General features: G+C 40.5%; 1 protein-coding gene across 3 annotated transcripts in view; it reads right to left on the bottom strand.

Annotated features, from left to right (window-relative positions):
• LOC117423401 (polyamine-transporting ATPase 13A3-like) overlaps window positions 1-16,289 on the bottom strand; it is a 37,792-nt gene that overhangs the window by 11,861 nt on the left and 9,642 nt on the right. The window contains exons 2-20 of one of the 3 annotated variants that reach the window (XM_034039097.3): window positions 16,125-16,213; window positions 10,616-10,711; window positions 9,872-10,045; window positions 9,017-9,187; window positions 7,994-8,064; window positions 6,849-6,932; window positions 6,631-6,700; window positions 6,216-6,350; window positions 5,723-5,795; window positions 4,119-4,250; window positions 3,772-3,954; window positions 3,288-3,445; window positions 3,008-3,196; window positions 2,845-2,906; window positions 1,831-1,981; window positions 1,588-1,704; window positions 800-817; window positions 496-649; window positions 10-130 (exon numbers count right to left, since the gene is read on the bottom strand). In XM_034039097.3, the coding sequence (XP_033894988.3) occupies window positions 10-130; window positions 496-649; window positions 800-817; window positions 1,588-1,704; window positions 1,831-1,981; window positions 2,845-2,906; window positions 3,008-3,196; window positions 3,288-3,445; window positions 3,772-3,954; window positions 4,119-4,250; window positions 5,723-5,795; window positions 6,216-6,350; window positions 6,631-6,700; window positions 6,849-6,932; window positions 7,994-8,064; window positions 9,017-9,187; window positions 9,872-10,045; window positions 10,616-10,666 (2,114 nt within the window). In that variant the 5' untranslated portion in view covers window positions 10,667-10,711; window positions 16,125-16,213. The remainder of the gene's footprint in view (window positions 1-9; window positions 131-495; window positions 650-799; window positions 818-1,587; window positions 1,705-1,830; window positions 1,982-2,844; window positions 2,907-3,007; window positions 3,197-3,287; window positions 3,446-3,771; window positions 3,955-4,118; window positions 4,251-5,722; window positions 5,796-6,215; window positions 6,351-6,630; window positions 6,701-6,848; window positions 6,933-7,993; window positions 8,065-9,016; window positions 9,188-9,871; window positions 10,046-10,615; window positions 10,712-16,124; window positions 16,214-16,289) is intronic. The other 2 variants (XM_034039098.3, XM_034039100.3) reach the window with 2 other exon arrangements.

Raw genomic sequence — 16,289 nt, 5'->3', positions numbered from 1 at the left:
GAAGGGTACCTGCTGACGTTCTGCACTTTGTGCCACGAGAGTTTTGACTCGAGTTTCCGATGGGCCACGGCAATGACTCGGAATCCCTGTTTGGTGTACCCTTCCAAAACCTCAGAGAAATTGTGGGGCACTACAAGTTTAAAAAAAAAAACAAAAAAACAACCACCCTCTATTTATTGATATTAACATTCACCTACTAAAATCGAATGATTGTATTTAAACAGCTGTTTACTGCTAATTTCAATTCAAGACAACAATAATGCATGCTAAAAGGCAGATGTACTGAATGTTAAAACCCAAACATTTTGTTTAAATGTATTGCAGTTTGCAATACATATATACAGGTGAAAAAGTAAGGCTTTGACATTCAGGAATCTTTACTACAAATAATAAAAAAAACTGTATTGCTAACTAAACAATATAATCTCTCTGAGGAAGAAGGGGGAGGAGCATGCGTTGCATATGTAAATGAAGATAACAAAAACAAACGCTGACCTGTTTCCTGTTTACAAAGGCTAGCAACTACCTCTGGCGCCCCCTTCAGGTAGGCATCCATGCACTTCTCCCCGAGAAGCCGCGTAACCACACTCATCCTCTGGAGCGCCGAGGAGAAGGGGAACTGACGCACAATCCCCATCTCGTAGGAAGGCTGCGGGAGAACACAAGGGCATCTCATTCACCAGCTTACCAGCAAATATAGAAAGACATGTTAGCAAAAAAAAAAAAGTTTATATTATATATATATATATATAATATATATATATGTACACACACACACAAATAAAAAAACTGAACTCACCAGAATCTTACACAGCTCCTTTATATATATTAAAAAAAAAAAAAAACACCATTTAATATTTTACATAGATAGATAGATAGATAGATAGATAGATAGATAGATAGATAGATAGATATAGTGGAATGCTGGACACTGAAAATATGGAAATGTATATTTAGGTAGTCAATGTTTATTACTTTATATGCCTGTGAACTAAACGTCTATTATACAAAAAACAACTTCTACAACTACCACTGCTCCTAGTAATAACTGGAACCCTTTAATTCATCAATGTAGCCTCCCTGAGCTGGTGACTAACTTCTGACCACAGGGGGGCAGCAGAGTTTTTCGTCAGAGGCTGTAGACATGGCAGTGCTCCAGGAAACATCAAAGAAAGGACGGCTAGATTACTTTACTGAAGGACATCAACAACTGCCGTTTGCAGGGTACGACTTACAATTAAAAGAAAAAGTAAAACCTGTCAGGCTATTATTTTACTTTTTATTTTAGTGACCAATTATTATTTTTATGTATTTTCCCCCCAATTTGGAATGTCAAAATATTATTATATTATTGGCTCTATTATTTTTTTCTCCTCACCGCAGCGAGTCCCCACGCAGCACAGACATTCTGAGGGCGTGTGGATGAGCCACTCGGGGACCCAGGGGTGGGGGTGGGTTACTTCTATAGTAACTAAGGAAGCTGTTAATTAAACCAGCAAGCAATCACCTAGTGTAGCCTACCGATACTTAAAATACTCAATTGAGTACTGTACTGGTGAAGTGGTGCCGGGTGCGTACTGGACGTACCATATCCTGATCGGCAGATGCCTCTGCTTCAGGAAGGAGCTGCTTGGGTGGTTTAACCACCGTGGGCATTATGCGGTTGTGCAGGGCCGTCTCCTCCTCTGTTGCTTCTTCCAGAATCTGAACACAAAGTACAGTAGAAAAGATTCAGTCCCACTTCCAGTGTCTTCACAGTATTGGTTGTGCAGTACAGAGGAGGCTGGAGCAGCGGTGTACTGTGTAAAGAAACAGTGCAGATGTGCTCACCCAACCAGTCGCCTCAAACATTTTGAGATCAAGCGGATCCCCCGAAAGCTTTCCTTCGATCTTGGTGAGAGAGTGACACGTTGCCATGCAGGCCACAAACTGAGATTTTACCAGGTCTTCCTTACAGGCATGTGTTTCTGAAAGAAGAAAACTGGGGGAAAAAAACAAAACAAAACTAGAAATCAGCAGAGGAGATCAGACAGCTAGCGTGGAGCAGCAGTTAATGGATACGGTGCCAAAGAGCAAGACAGCCCAGAGTGTCCCTTTATACACTAGAGTTCATGATGAACAGTAAAAGAGATAACTCCAAATAACTTCAATCCCAAAATGTTGCCTACCCCAACCCCCCTCACTCAGAAGGAAGGACTGGCCAGATGTTCAGCATATTTCTTAGCTTAGGTATGTTCAACAGGCTACACTGGTTGTATATGTATTATTATTATTATTATTATTATTATTTATTTCTGAGCAGACGCCCTTATCCAGGGCGATTTACAATTGTTACAAGATATCACATTATTTTTACATACCATTTACCCATTTATACAGTTGGGTTTTTACTGGAGCAAAGGACCTTGGTAAAGTACCTTGCTCAAGGGTACAGCAGCAGTGTCCCCCACCTGGGATTGAACCCACGACCCTCCGGTCAAGAGTCCAGAGCCCTAACCACTACTCCACACTGCTGCCCCAGAGCAGATAAGGTATGCAGGAATTCCATCTGTACGAAGGCCCAAGGTAAAAAGTTCATGCAAATTAAACAGAGCACAAAAAAGTTTGATCGATTTCTACTTTTCCTTGTCCTACAGTTCAAGTTCATGCGCGCTGTTTTCAAATATCTCTTCCCTTTCCTCTTTTTTTTTTAGTAGCAGTCTAGTTTTGCTGCTTCAAGCAGTCTGAGGGAATTTCACAGCTGTTGCTATTTTTATATGGTTTGCCATTCCATTTTTTTTTTTTTTTTAAGCAGTGCTAAATGGCAATTCTGAATACAGCCATGCTTGTTTAAAATGTCTCTACCTGCTATTTTCCACCCTTTGGATGCCCCACAGGTCTAGACCATCTTCGGTAAGCGTTCCAGTCTGTTTGAACAAGGAAAGCAAACGATATAGATTACAGGTGCCCACTGTACTGCTGTTATTAAGGGACATATAGATACAAAGACAGCACTCCTTTCCCTGACCTTGTCGAAGCAGACAAGATTGAGCTGCCCGCAGATGTTGATCCTCTGGGGGCTGATGCAGAAGATCCCGATGCGCTTGAGACGGCGCTGTGCGTAGACGATCCCCGCAGTCATGGCAGCAGGCAGCGCGGGGGGCACAGTGATGGTGATGATGTCCAGGGACTCGATGATGATGGTGGGGACTGGCACCTGGGGGGTGGAGGGGGGGCTACAGTTAATCTGATATCTGTAGCTGATATCCAGGAACTGCAGCACACTGCTCCGAGATACTGTACCGTACCTTGTTCATGATGCTGTTGACAACCGTGTAGATAAAGCCAATCCCAGCCACCGCAACAAGGCACAGCATAAAGAGGTACGCATCACGGTACAGTTTAAAATCAGTCGGTTTCGGGTATAGGATGGATCGCACCAGCCGTCCTTTTGAAGTGCTAAAGCCTACAGAATAGAGAAACATTTTAAAATAGATACAAATAATTAAAAAATATATTTATTTAAAGACGAGATGTTTCATCACAGATGTATTGTCTGAATGGGCATGATTTCGTTTTTTAAATCCACTGTATTTAACAATAAAGCATTCTCTGAAAAGTCAGGTGTTGCCCTAGTGAAGCACATTTTGTTTAACACTTTGTTAAACACACATTTTGTTTCATATGCTGGCATGTTAAACTATGTACACAGGGGAATGCCGGAAAGGAGAGTCCGTTTCCAGATCTTACGTTGTTTCTTCTTCCACCAGTGCACGTTTCTGCAGCTCTTACCGGTTGTGACCACCACGGCTTTGACAAGCTCTCCGGAATAAAAGCGCGTCTGGATGACGTTGGTCCCGCAGAACAGCGTGTGCCGCTTGTGCAGCTCTGAACTGTAGAGCTCGTCCTCCTCTGTTCCCTTCACACTTCTGCTGGGATTCGGCAGGTTGGTCTTTGTGACGGGTACACTTTCACCTGAAAAACAAACAGCTATTACACTACGTGGATTCTCATTACACTGCAAAACATGTTAGTACTGTACGCACATGGACATCCAATATTTCTTTGTTAGCAAATGTATGGAAGGAAGTACGAATCCATTCACAGGACAGGTTGTGGGAAGAGGCCGGTCCACTTACCTGTCAGCATGCTCTCGTTGACTATACAAGTGCCGCTCACCAGAACCGCGTCACAGGGCATGATGGTCCCATTGGCTGGAATCACCATGACGTCACCAGGGACCAGCTCAGTGGAGATGGCCTCCTCGATCACTGAAAACGCAAAAGAACAGAAAATGTTTACTATATCATTTGCATATGAAAAATAGCGTGAAGGTTTTATAATTTGGTCTATGTCCACCAGGACCTAAAATATCTGTGATCCATAGTCTTGAGAGGGAAGAGTCTAGTGCATCTAAAGAAGCTTCACAAGGTAATATAAATCAACTGTATGCTGTAGTATTACTGATGCAGAACCAGAATCTGCATTGTGGTTAAAAGGGGAAGGAAAGGGATAACATTTCCCACTCAAAACACCCTTGTACTTATCGTATAACACAATAAAAGACTTATCGTATAACACAATAAATGACTCTATGACAACCAGCACTTAGATGTTGAAGTGTTCTGCCATACTGACAGTTTTCCCATGACATCACTGGTTGCAGCGCTTGACCGGCGGGTTTAAAAGATGGCAAATCTCACAACAGCACTGGAACTAAGTGGCTTTGAAGAGCTAGAATCTATTGGTAAAGACTTCCTGTATGAATTTGAGCTAATCAGAGCGCCAAATAGGCCCTACTGAAACTGAAAGAAAGGATTCAGATTACTGGGAATCTGACACAGACAGAGAGAGAGATCCGGATCCTGACAGAACAGCACAGAGTTTCTGGTGCAGCTGCTGTAACTGCACAGTAATGCCGACCCGCGAGGAATGGGTTTGTTGTTTTGAAATTCCTCTCATGCAGCACAGAATTCCTGAAAAACTGTCAGGCCAAGGTCCCCCCTGCATCACGCAAAATGCCCGTTTTAAAATTGTGTGCCTGGATAGAGAGGTCCTGGATACTGCACTGCTGCTTTCACAGACATCCGACTTGACTCTGTACAACCGATCACCAGCAGGTCGCCTGTGTTTGTATTTATGTGTTTCATAATTCTCATACGCATTACATTATTATTACAATAATAATAATAATAATAATAATAATAATAATAATAATAATAATAATCCCCTTTCATAGGTATTAAATACATATAACTGCTTTAATGTTTTAAATGAAACGATACGTTGTTAATGTATTAATATTATTGTATTTATTATTATTTTTTATAAGTTTTATTATTTTTTTTCCCCATGGGTATAGTTTCTTTCTCATGAAACGACACCGCTAAAGCCACCTTTTGTCCACCTTTGAATCTTTATTGTCACTCTGTATGCGGAAGCCTAAATATACATGCATACTCATTCTCCCTAGTTACTGCAAGTGCTGTTCAAAGAGCTGATCAAAAAAATCTGCTTTGTACAGACACCTTTTCATGATTCGGCTAAAAATGCGCCGGCATCCAATCGTGTTTTTTTTAATCCCATTAGTACAACAAGAAAACCTATCAAACAGAACACACTTTTCATTTCACTCCTCCAGAATGCAGCTTGTGTTTCTGATTTGTAATGCGCTTAAAGCCTGCTCATATGCTATTGTATCTATTTAACACACATTCACACACACTGCGGGGCTTTTACCTACCATCATTGGCTCTGCACACGGAGACTCTGACAATACTGTGGGTCGCCACCATGTCATGCAGCATCACGTATTGCTGAAAAAAGTCAAAGTGTTCATTTCACAGGTCTCTTTCTATAGATAACGAGTCCTGTCTAGTTTGGGAATCTACAATGTATAACTTTCATAAAACTACAGCAACAACAGAAACCTGACTGCCGTTGCAATTCCTTTGAATACACAGCCTCAAAGCACACGTCAAGGACATGCATATACAGAGAGATGTCAGCCGTGAAGGGGTGCGTTTCACACAGAGCGCACTGATCCTCCGACGGTACAGTGTGTGATTATTAGAAGGCCCGACGTGTCTCCATCCCGGGCAGCAGACCATGCATCATTCGACACTTATATTTCTTTGAATGGGCAGGATTAAAAAGGGCTGACATGGTTAATGTCAGATTTACACAAGCTCCTACTGCAGTGCAGCCAGCCAGCGGCCGCCTCCTCCTGCTCTTACCTTTTTGATGGTGTACAAAGAGGTGAATATCGATATGACTGACATGATGACAATGGCCAGGGCGTAGTAGTAATATTCATCAGCACTCCACAGAATAATACTGAATAGCTGGAAGATGTAGAAAGGGTTCAGGACCTAGAGAGGGGATGAACAGCCAAGCAGATTAATAAACACAACGGTGGTTGAGCGCTAATGGCACTCACTTTATGATTATTTTCTATAGGGACTGTATGTATACAAAGATAACAAGCACACCACTTGACTTTGCACACATAGGACTAGGAGTTTTTTTTGAAGACTTATAAAAGCACCATAAAAGCACAATATTTGTATACAGCATATCCCATTCTTACACTATTTACAGACTACTATCCTGTATACTGTGCTGGTTTGAAAACAGAAAGACATCTCATACCTCCTTAATTAGCAGTTTAAAAACCGAAGGCACTTTCACAGCAATTTCATTCTCTCCGAAAAACAATCTCCTGCAACAGACAAAACAACACACTCATTAAGCTTAAAGTCAGTAAAAGCATGTTCGGCCCTGGGAGAACCTTGTCTGAAAATGTCTTAGCGGCACCTATAGACGCTCACTTCATATCCAACATGCAGGATCTTAACAAACTGCACTACCTGTAATCCTGCTCATCTTCTGTCAGTCCTTTGCTGTGATCATCATGAACAGAAGAACACTTGACTCCCAGATCCTCCAGTCCCCTGGAGAGAGAGCGAGAGAGAGGGCAAGAGAGCGAGAGAGCAAGAGAAGGAACAGCGAAAGAGAGAGCGAGCAAGAGCGAGAGAAGGAAGAGAGAGAGAGAGAGAGAGAGAGAGAGAAGGAAGGAAGGAAGAGAGATAAGGAGACCTGAACATGTCTTTGTAAAACACTATATTTAGATATACTGAATTTCTTACCTGTTTAATATCCTGTGGTGTGTGTTCTCTACCGGTCTCTATTGATATCACTGCCAAGATCCTTATTTAAAATGCTTACTAACCATTCCAGCCAATAAATCCTTATCCTGACACGTCAAAAACTCTGCTTCTAGAAGTGCAAAATGTAATTTCTTCACCTCTGGGGCAACATTGCGTTTTAGTGAATGTGAAAATCCAAATACAAGGGGATAGCTGTGCACCCCTAGTGGTCATTTCTCAATCCATCTCACTTCAGAAATTCAGCTTTTAGTAGAAATAGGGACAGATTTGACAGAACAGTTAGTGCGTCTGATAAATACTGATCAACAACAACAGAGAATGGTAAGAGAAGACACATGCTGTAGCAGAATATTAAACAGGGAAGACACTGGATTACATGAAAATGTAGATCATAAGTCACTGGAAACCATACACGCATCTTTATCAGCAGCCTCATCGAGACTGGCTAAACACAAGTGCAGCTGCTGTCCCACAAAATCGCTGAGGCTCGCTATAAATGTGTTGTGGCTTAGCCCACAATGTACTGTGTTGGAGCTGTAGTCTTTTGTTGTCTATAAGGGGAATAACATTTGTAAAAATACCGTGTGGGCTAAAAAAAAAAAAAAAAAAAAAATCAGAAATGTCGCTGTGGGTTGCTGGGTATTCAGATGAGCTAAATGCTTTTCAATCCCATGCACCAGCCTTCAATTAATATACATCTTGTATAGCAATACACATGATTAGATTTTAGAAAGCAGTCAGGGGGGTGCTAAATGTCAATGATGGGGAGAAGGGTGAAGAACATTCTGGCTGCTTGGGTAAAATGAGACAAAACAATTGGGGAATGAAGGCAAAATTGGTCTTACTTTAATACTTCAAAATTCTGGATCATATCATTCCAGTAGTACTTCGTGCTGTGGAGGGTGAAATAGCGGATCTGGGGATGAAAACATTCCAAATTAAAATGCTGTTAAGCTGCCGTAAACACAAAAGGCATGACAGAGCACCTTGCACAGAACTACAAGGGGGCGATTCAGATGCAATGTAGTGCATATTAAAACAAATAAAAAACATAAGACACACACACACGTTCAGGGTATCGTACCACACAAAGGCTTGATTTATACCACACAAGAGAGGTCTTATCTATCGGAATGCAACTCACAACCTCTGTCCTACAGTCAATTAGCAGCCCCACACCCAGAGGAAACGCCCTCCTAAAATCAGAAACCTCTTAAATATCTGGAATATAAATAACAAGGTTGCCTGAGGGAGTGCATGGAAATGACTGCATATAAATGTGACATCACCACCTCAAAATGAATAGCTCAGCCCTAAAGTTTGTGTTAACGGCTCAGGTATTTTTTATTTATTTTCTTGGTTGCCAGTTCCATGGTGTCTCTCTGTTGTTTTATTGAGCCAGCGTGTGTACGGTTCTGTTAAGCAATCCTTGCTCTCGGGTGACTCTCTCTCTCAGATAAGGACGTTTGGAAGCTGTTGTGATGAGGGGGTTGCTCAGAGAAAACAAAGCACACCAAACTGCAGGTTTTCATGAAGAAGCCTTCAAGAGATTATATAAGATAAAAAACAATACTAATAATAAAAATAAAATAAAAGTCACCACCTGAAGGTTATGAGAGGATTATGTGACCTTAACCTTTGATAAACAAAAAAGTACCTTTGATTTGTCTTGTATTTTTAAACTTGAATTTAAACTTGAGAGAGAGAGACAGCGAGAGCGAGAGAGCAAACGAGAGAGAGAGCGAGCAAGAGAGAGAGAGAGAGCGAGCGCGAGAGAAAGCAAGAGAGAACACACACACACACACACACACACACACACACACACACACACACACTTACATATATAAAATAACTGCGATGTGTTTTACCTGCACGGGCTGGTATTCGGAATGCTTTCTCTCGCAGTCCTCGGTCTGGTTCTCAGCGGGGTGAGGCGTGTGGCCATTCGCTACAATTCTGGAATCCGGACAGTCGAAAGGGTTCTTCCCAGGAGCCAGCATAACACGAACCTTTGCTCTAAACCATCGCTTGAATTCATCCTAAAAAAAATAAAGAAATATTTGCAAATGGAGAGTTTGTGCCGCGTCCACTTATCAGCAGGCTGGTTGAAATTGCCAAAATCCATTTTGATAAATGAGCATTTCACATTTTAATATATATGACAGAGAGAGGTTATTTACTTTTTTTATTTAAACAGCTGCAGCAGCACGTGGTGACGTATCACGTTGTATTTTTCATGCCAAAATAGAAACAAGGAATAAAGCTCTTATTCATAACAACAATGTATGCCCATTATGCCCTATTAAAGGCTCTGCATTCTTTAAATTTCAAATGATCTACTAAATACAAGGGATGCCCAATTATCCATTGTAGAAGTGCTTACTGCCCATCTCATTCCAGTGCTCAACGATATAAAACCCGACACTACCTGACCTAGGCTGTTCCAAGCCTGTTTTTGACTGAGACACATGCATTGGGACCTGGGAGAGGAAACGCCACTTTCACTTTCTACAGCAGTTCCCCTTAAATCGGATACTCACGTGAAAAATGTGACAAATACCAAACCTCATAACTCCATGACAACCACGGAGACCAAACAAAAACGGTTATCTTGGAATGAATGACAGGGTAACTTTTGCATATGTGAATCTTAACTATCTTCCGAACTCAAGACGTTCTGTGCAAAGCGTGCATGGCCAGGGCAGAGTCACTACAGCGCGTACCGTAGATCTCAACAGCACCACTTCTGCCTCTCGAATGGGGGTTCTGGTACAGGTGGCCTTCACACACCACTCAGGCATCCAGTAGAGGAGAAGCAACAGGAAGCCCCCCGTCAGGACCACCCCCACACAGACGATCGCCAGCTTCCAGTGGCACAGCCTGTACCCCAACATGTCCTGCAAGAAAACACACACGCACACAGAGACAAGCAGGCGCGAATTAATCAGGATAAGAGAAACGTTCATCACTCGATCCCACCAACCACTGTTAGGACTCCGACTGCTGGGCATCCGAGTGGCTAACAAAATAACAAAGGGCAATCAGGGTTAAACTGAGGCACAACTGTAACATAACAAACCCAGCATGGTTTTTACACAACTCAGCCAGGAGACAAAATATTCATCATTTTTAAACAAATGCTATTCTCAAACAAATTTTAAAAGTTAAAAAAAAAGAAAACACCCCATTGCTATTACCCTCATCAGAATATTACTGACTCTTCAATACAATAACATTCCAAGATTTTGTAACATATCAGAAATCATTTTTTAAGCGTAATCTGCGCACAGGAGTAAATGTTTTTTTAAATGGGGATGAGCGCAGTGAAAGTGTAGTATTGTTAGTGTCTACAGCGTAGGAGGCCTGGCACACATCAGAGGAAGACACATTGCATCCCCCCCCCCTCCCAATACAAACATCTGGAGCAGACACGCAAGAGAGAAGAGAGGATGCAAATCCTGACTCACCATCTCATCCTCCTCCCCCCTGTTCACAACCTTCAGGGCTTCCTTCTCCATTTTACAGCGGATTCAAGAAACTGCGTTCGATGCAACTGAGCCCTGCTACAACAAGAAGCAAAAAAAAAAAAAAAAAAACACAACACATAGTTCAATTGCACAACAGGAAAATGAAAAGTTTTGTATCGTATCTTCTTCTTGGGACAATTGGGGGGGGGGATGTCTTTTAACCCTTTAGTGCCCTGGGTATGTTCTCCATACTTACTTAGTGTCTATTTTCTCAATGTCAGATATATCGGACACTGGGCAGCAAATGGTTAAAATTATTTCAAACAGCTGTAAAACACTCAATAGTGCTAAATATAGATACTAAAGGAAAATAAATAAATGAAATCCAATGACAAATGTTTCAACTAGAAGCCTTGTGGGGCTAATAATGTTAGTTTGTTTAATAATTAATTTAAACAACTCATTAATTTGAATAATTGCAATAGTTCAGATTTCAGTGCTTTAATTAACCTCAAGGAATACTTTATGACCATTACCATATTAAATCACCGACTAAATAATGACAAATCTATTAGTTATCTGTTAAATAATCTGAATATTCATTTTCAAAATCCTTTTATTTAATGACATGTATAAGATCGAGGAATTACAATGACCACACAAAACACCCTCAACCACAACAAGGTATCATAGCAGTTTATTAGATAATAATATTAATGTTACTATTCCTTGAATGTATATGCTTCTATATATGTCGTTTCTCAATAACGCATTTAAACTGCAGTACAAGTGGAATCCTATTGCTTTCCTAACATCCAGTATAGGTTCAACATTTCATTCTAACACAGTACATTAACTCCTCTGTCTCAATCTCAGTACAGGCTGCGTGGCTCTGCTAGCAGATAAAGACGTCACTCTGCAGACAGTTCCCTCAGCTCCACTATAGAGTGTCCTTGCGTCTACCACTCACAGGCAGTATAACTCCAGTTAAACACAAGCATTTACCATTTGCATGCAAAACAAAACCTTGTTCAATTACAATTCTTCTAATAACATAATCACAGCTACGGCTGGACTACAATTGTTTAATAACAATTACACAACCTTCAAAAAGCACTTCATATGACAATATGAGTTAAGCAGCTTAGTTACTTTTTAACAAGGTTCATACTCTGAGGTTTTTCATGCGCGCGTTAAAAGCACAAATTAAGATAACTATTTGATCAACTTCTATATGTTGTGATTACAATTAAATTACCCTAGTTCCACAACGGAAAGGTAATGATAACTCAACAGTTCCTTGACGTAGACCAAAATTAAAACTTCCGTTGTAGTTCAGTTTTCACTTCGTTGCAAAAAATCTTCAAACCCAAGGTGGGGCTCCTTTATCTTCAAAATTCAAGTTGGGGTTTTCGCACACTTCCCATGTGATTCCTTCTTTCTTTGATTGCTTCGCACATAGGCAGACAACAGTCTCTCAAGCTGCTGTGTTTTAAAGCTGAAACAGAAGCTTGTATCGGAGCCGGGAATGGTTAATTTTGATGCATAGATAAACTGACTCGCAGACGTCTCTTTTTCCTTCCCACAGGAGTCTGACATAGAACTTTCTTGACATTCATTTATTGCAGGGTCCAAAATCTTCTTGCAGTTCACAGGGATAAAGCTTTGCGCTCACTTCTCTTATGAAGCCATGTTAGACTCTGCAACCAATTTCGAAATACTGGATACAAACTACCAGTTTATATAGGACTTGACTTTTGAAGAAAGACCTATCTATTACTGTACCTTCTGACTGTCTTCCACATGTTGGGCAACTATTTATATCAAAAATAGTTTAAAGTCAAGGCAATTGTGCCTACAGCCTTTCTCAATGTATTATGTTTATTTTAGTATTTAAAACATACAGAGCCACCATAACACTCTTTCCAGTTCCACTCAGATTTTCTATCACTGCACCACTAAACAGTGCTTCATTTTTCTGACAACCACATCCCACAAACCACACAAAAAACAAAATCAGCCCCGGCTTGTTTTATTTGCTCAATTCTAACTCTATGGCACACAGTGTCCTATCGAACTGCACAGCCGTGGGGCTGAAACATTCAGCCTGCCTCCTAGTACACTCTGCAACCTGTGTTCTTTTCCAGCAGCATTATTGTTTATATCCCCTGTGCCAGGGGGCATTCTCCAATGAAAAATTCTGGAATGAAAAATAGGCATCACAACGCATAAATAAATGTGCCGATTTTGACAGCTTTTCTATGTTGCGTTTTCTATGTGTTTTGTGTCTTACAAAAGTACATCTATAAAAGCAAAAAGAGTTACAGAACTCAAGTGAAATGCTCATGGAATAGTTGGATGCGGAACTTCAACGAAAGCGCAGTGCAGAAACAGGATAAACGGATGGGTTTTTTTCCCCACAATCCAAAACTTTCCATTCTAATATAAATCCCCAGAGTTATACCTAATCTACATTGATAGAAATAAAACAGGATGACGTCTATCTTTAACTGTGTCTCTTTGTATTCAACAGCCCTGTACAAAATGCTTTTAAACTCTGGAATTCAATCTGAAATGGTTTATCAGCAGCTCTAATAATAAAAAAATAAAAAATGCAAAGCGATCTGATATGAAGTTGACCTGAAGTAAAACTTCAGAGAGATCAAAGTCCTTTAAGCAGGACAAAAACAAGTAATGGGGCCTGGCACAGGCAAAACTGGAAATCCGTTTCTGAATCTTGATTTGAACAAGACCAACAGCTCCGGTGGAGTCTATGCTGGTAAACTTCCACCTGAGAGAGAGGTCATTGTGAGAATATAATTGGCCGATTTTTAAGATCCGCTTTTGGCTTAACAATATAAACAACCTCCAGTATGAAAAGTTGTTTGATGCGTCAACAGACCGGGATGGCAACATGACCAGGACTTTTTGCTTTTTCAGATATTAAAAAAAATAATAATAATTTTAATAATAATAATAATAATAATAATAATTTAAAAACAGGTTATGCACAAACTAAGTAATAGTTGCAACTAAACAATTGATTTTGTAATTGCAAAGCTTTTTTGTTTGGCCAGTAACAAAATCTCCATTTCAATATCCCATAACACTGCTGGTATAGCCGTTCTGCCAGATGTGATTAATTCATCTTACAAAGTCTTATACCAGAAAATAACTTTCAAGTGGAAACCACTGGGTGTACTTTGTATCCTTCTTTAAAAATGCCAAACATTTATCAGATGCAAAAGATATATAAATTACATACATTTTATAAAAACATGCACAAGAGGACAGACCCGAATCGTTGTTCCTGAAAGTTACATACCTGCACTCATACACCCATTCAAGATTCAAAACTCACAAAACCTGAAAAGGATAGATGCAATGAGATGCATCTGCATGCAGTTAGATAAAAACAGAATAGTAATAGTAATAATAATAATAATAATAATAATAATAATAATAATAATAATAATATCAATATCTACCGTGCTCAAGGCTCTCAGACTTCCACACAGACTTACAGTAAACTCGTAACAGCTCTGCAGCTTGCACTCCCAATGGGAGGTCTAAACTGTTCAATGTATTGTGTCTCAAATGCTAAAGGTCTCCAAGGAGGGTCCTTTTTATGAAAAGCTGGTTTATCACAAAATAAAAAAGATTACAATGAGGTGGAAGTTTTGTTTTTGGCAGGTCTTGCTGATTCTCAACAATCGAGCAGCGTTGGCTAGACGCTTGCAGCGGGAGAGGATGTGCCCCCTGGACCGCCCCCCCCCCCCCCCCCGTATCAGTGCAGCCCATTCTAATCCCAGCTCAATGGGGGTACGCTGCGACCGTGGAGCTCCATGTGCAATGCCATTGGTCCTGATCTTATCTGTAGGGTAAAAACTCTATAGGATATTATGCTTGGGACCAAACCCTTCCTACCATTTTACAGCAGGAGGCGAATCACTGGGCATTTTTTTTTGTTTTGTTACAATTAAAGAGAGAGAAAGAGAGAGAGAGAGAACAGAAAGTCCCATAAAAAAGGGTGGGATTCACATTCCTATAAAACTAAAAGATAAAAATAGGAAAGCGATGTCACGTTTGCTTCCCTATGCCACCCGAAAATATAAGATTTATAAGCCTTAATTTGCGATGATAGACGAGTTATGTGCTGTGCAGGCCCGCTCAACAGGACACCCTATTCCTCTCAAGGGTCCAGTGGCTGTGCACAGTGCGTTTAGAGAGCTGGTGTTACAGGATTATTCTCACCCTGGCAAACCCTCGCCCCCGGGATTTGACTTCATGCTCAGAAAGGTCAGTTTCATCTTTGTAGGCATATAGTCCTCAAGTTACTGCACCTTACAGACATGTGGCCAACAAACGTATAGCACAGGAACGCAAGTCCCAATAGAAAGATAATAAGCAGGTGAAAACAGACTCTAAAAAGCACCTGAAAATCAGACCAAATACTTCATACATGTGACAATATTTGAAGCATTAGAAATAATTCTGAACAAAAGGGAAAATGGGAAACCACATACATCACAGCCAATACTACCTCAATACAGCTTGCAAGCGTACTCTCAGGAAACAAGACAACCTGAATTCTTAATTTAAACCATCAGGCCACATAGTTTTAAGATATAAAATCCATTTAGATTCACATTGTACAAGTCTTTGCTCAAGATTACCACCCCTACGGACCTGTGATATTCTTTCGATAGCACAAAAACTCAAGGCCCAGACTGTACGACTAGCAACTTGGAAATGTCTTGCTTCGAGAGAACTGGGGAAAACACATTGCTGCGTCTCAGAAGACGATGATTAGTTTTACCCATATATTGTCATTTGCAAGGACATGAGATAAGATAAATAACATTATTCCTAGTGCAAGTAATACAATGGTAGTGGTTAAGCTGGCCCTGCATCCTAAGAGAAAACTATTAATTACAAACTGGGTTTTTTCTTTGCTACAAAACAAGAAGATTTGCTATCAGTGTACACTCTGTACTGAGTATTTTATGCTGAAAAGAAAATCTGTCAGGACAACTCTGTTAAAACGAGTGAAAATAACAAAAGCACAGCGATAAACTAGGTGACTGCAAGAATGAAATGCAATTAGGATCAGCGATTAACGTAATTTGTCACGTCTGTTTGAAATAAAAAATTAAGCGAAACAGATTCAGTCAAGTTAGGAAGGTAAAAACAAGCATTGTTATGTAATTAACAGCTTTTTCTGAGTTTAATTAGGAAACAGAATCGGCTCACAATACGTTTAAAAGGGACATCATGTGATCAAAAATAAACCTGAAAACTTCAAGCCCTAGTTTTAGCTAACGAAATAATCCAATGAATCTCATCTTTTGTACACTTTCATTCCCTATGCAGAACGCGCATGAGCAGTTTTGATAGACACATAATGTTGTAGAAAATCTATCAGCTGAACATTATGATCGCAGAGGTCTATGTTTCATCTGTGTGGGGGGAAACTTCCCCACAAAAACAACCAAAACAATGCTCTTACCTTAACGCCCAGGGCTTAAAGCCCCGAGGTTAATCCTTTTCCCTCCTGTAATAGTGCTGCCTCGCTTACTGGTCTTAACTGGGAGGCACCTGTAAAGAAAAAAACACAACTGATGAGACCTCTGAAAGTTGTAATTGCACTTATGGCTCCAGTCACCCCAAGTCT

Source organism: Acipenser ruthenus, chromosome 17 (assembly GCF_902713425.1).
Source record: "Acipenser ruthenus chromosome 17, fAciRut3.2 maternal haplotype, whole genome shotgun sequence".
In the NCBI taxonomy this organism is placed as follows: Eukaryota; Metazoa; Chordata; class Actinopteri; order Acipenseriformes; family Acipenseridae; genus Acipenser; species Acipenser ruthenus.
The sequence above is the reverse complement of the archived record's forward strand: the minus strand, read 5'-3'. Positions and strand labels throughout refer to the sequence as shown.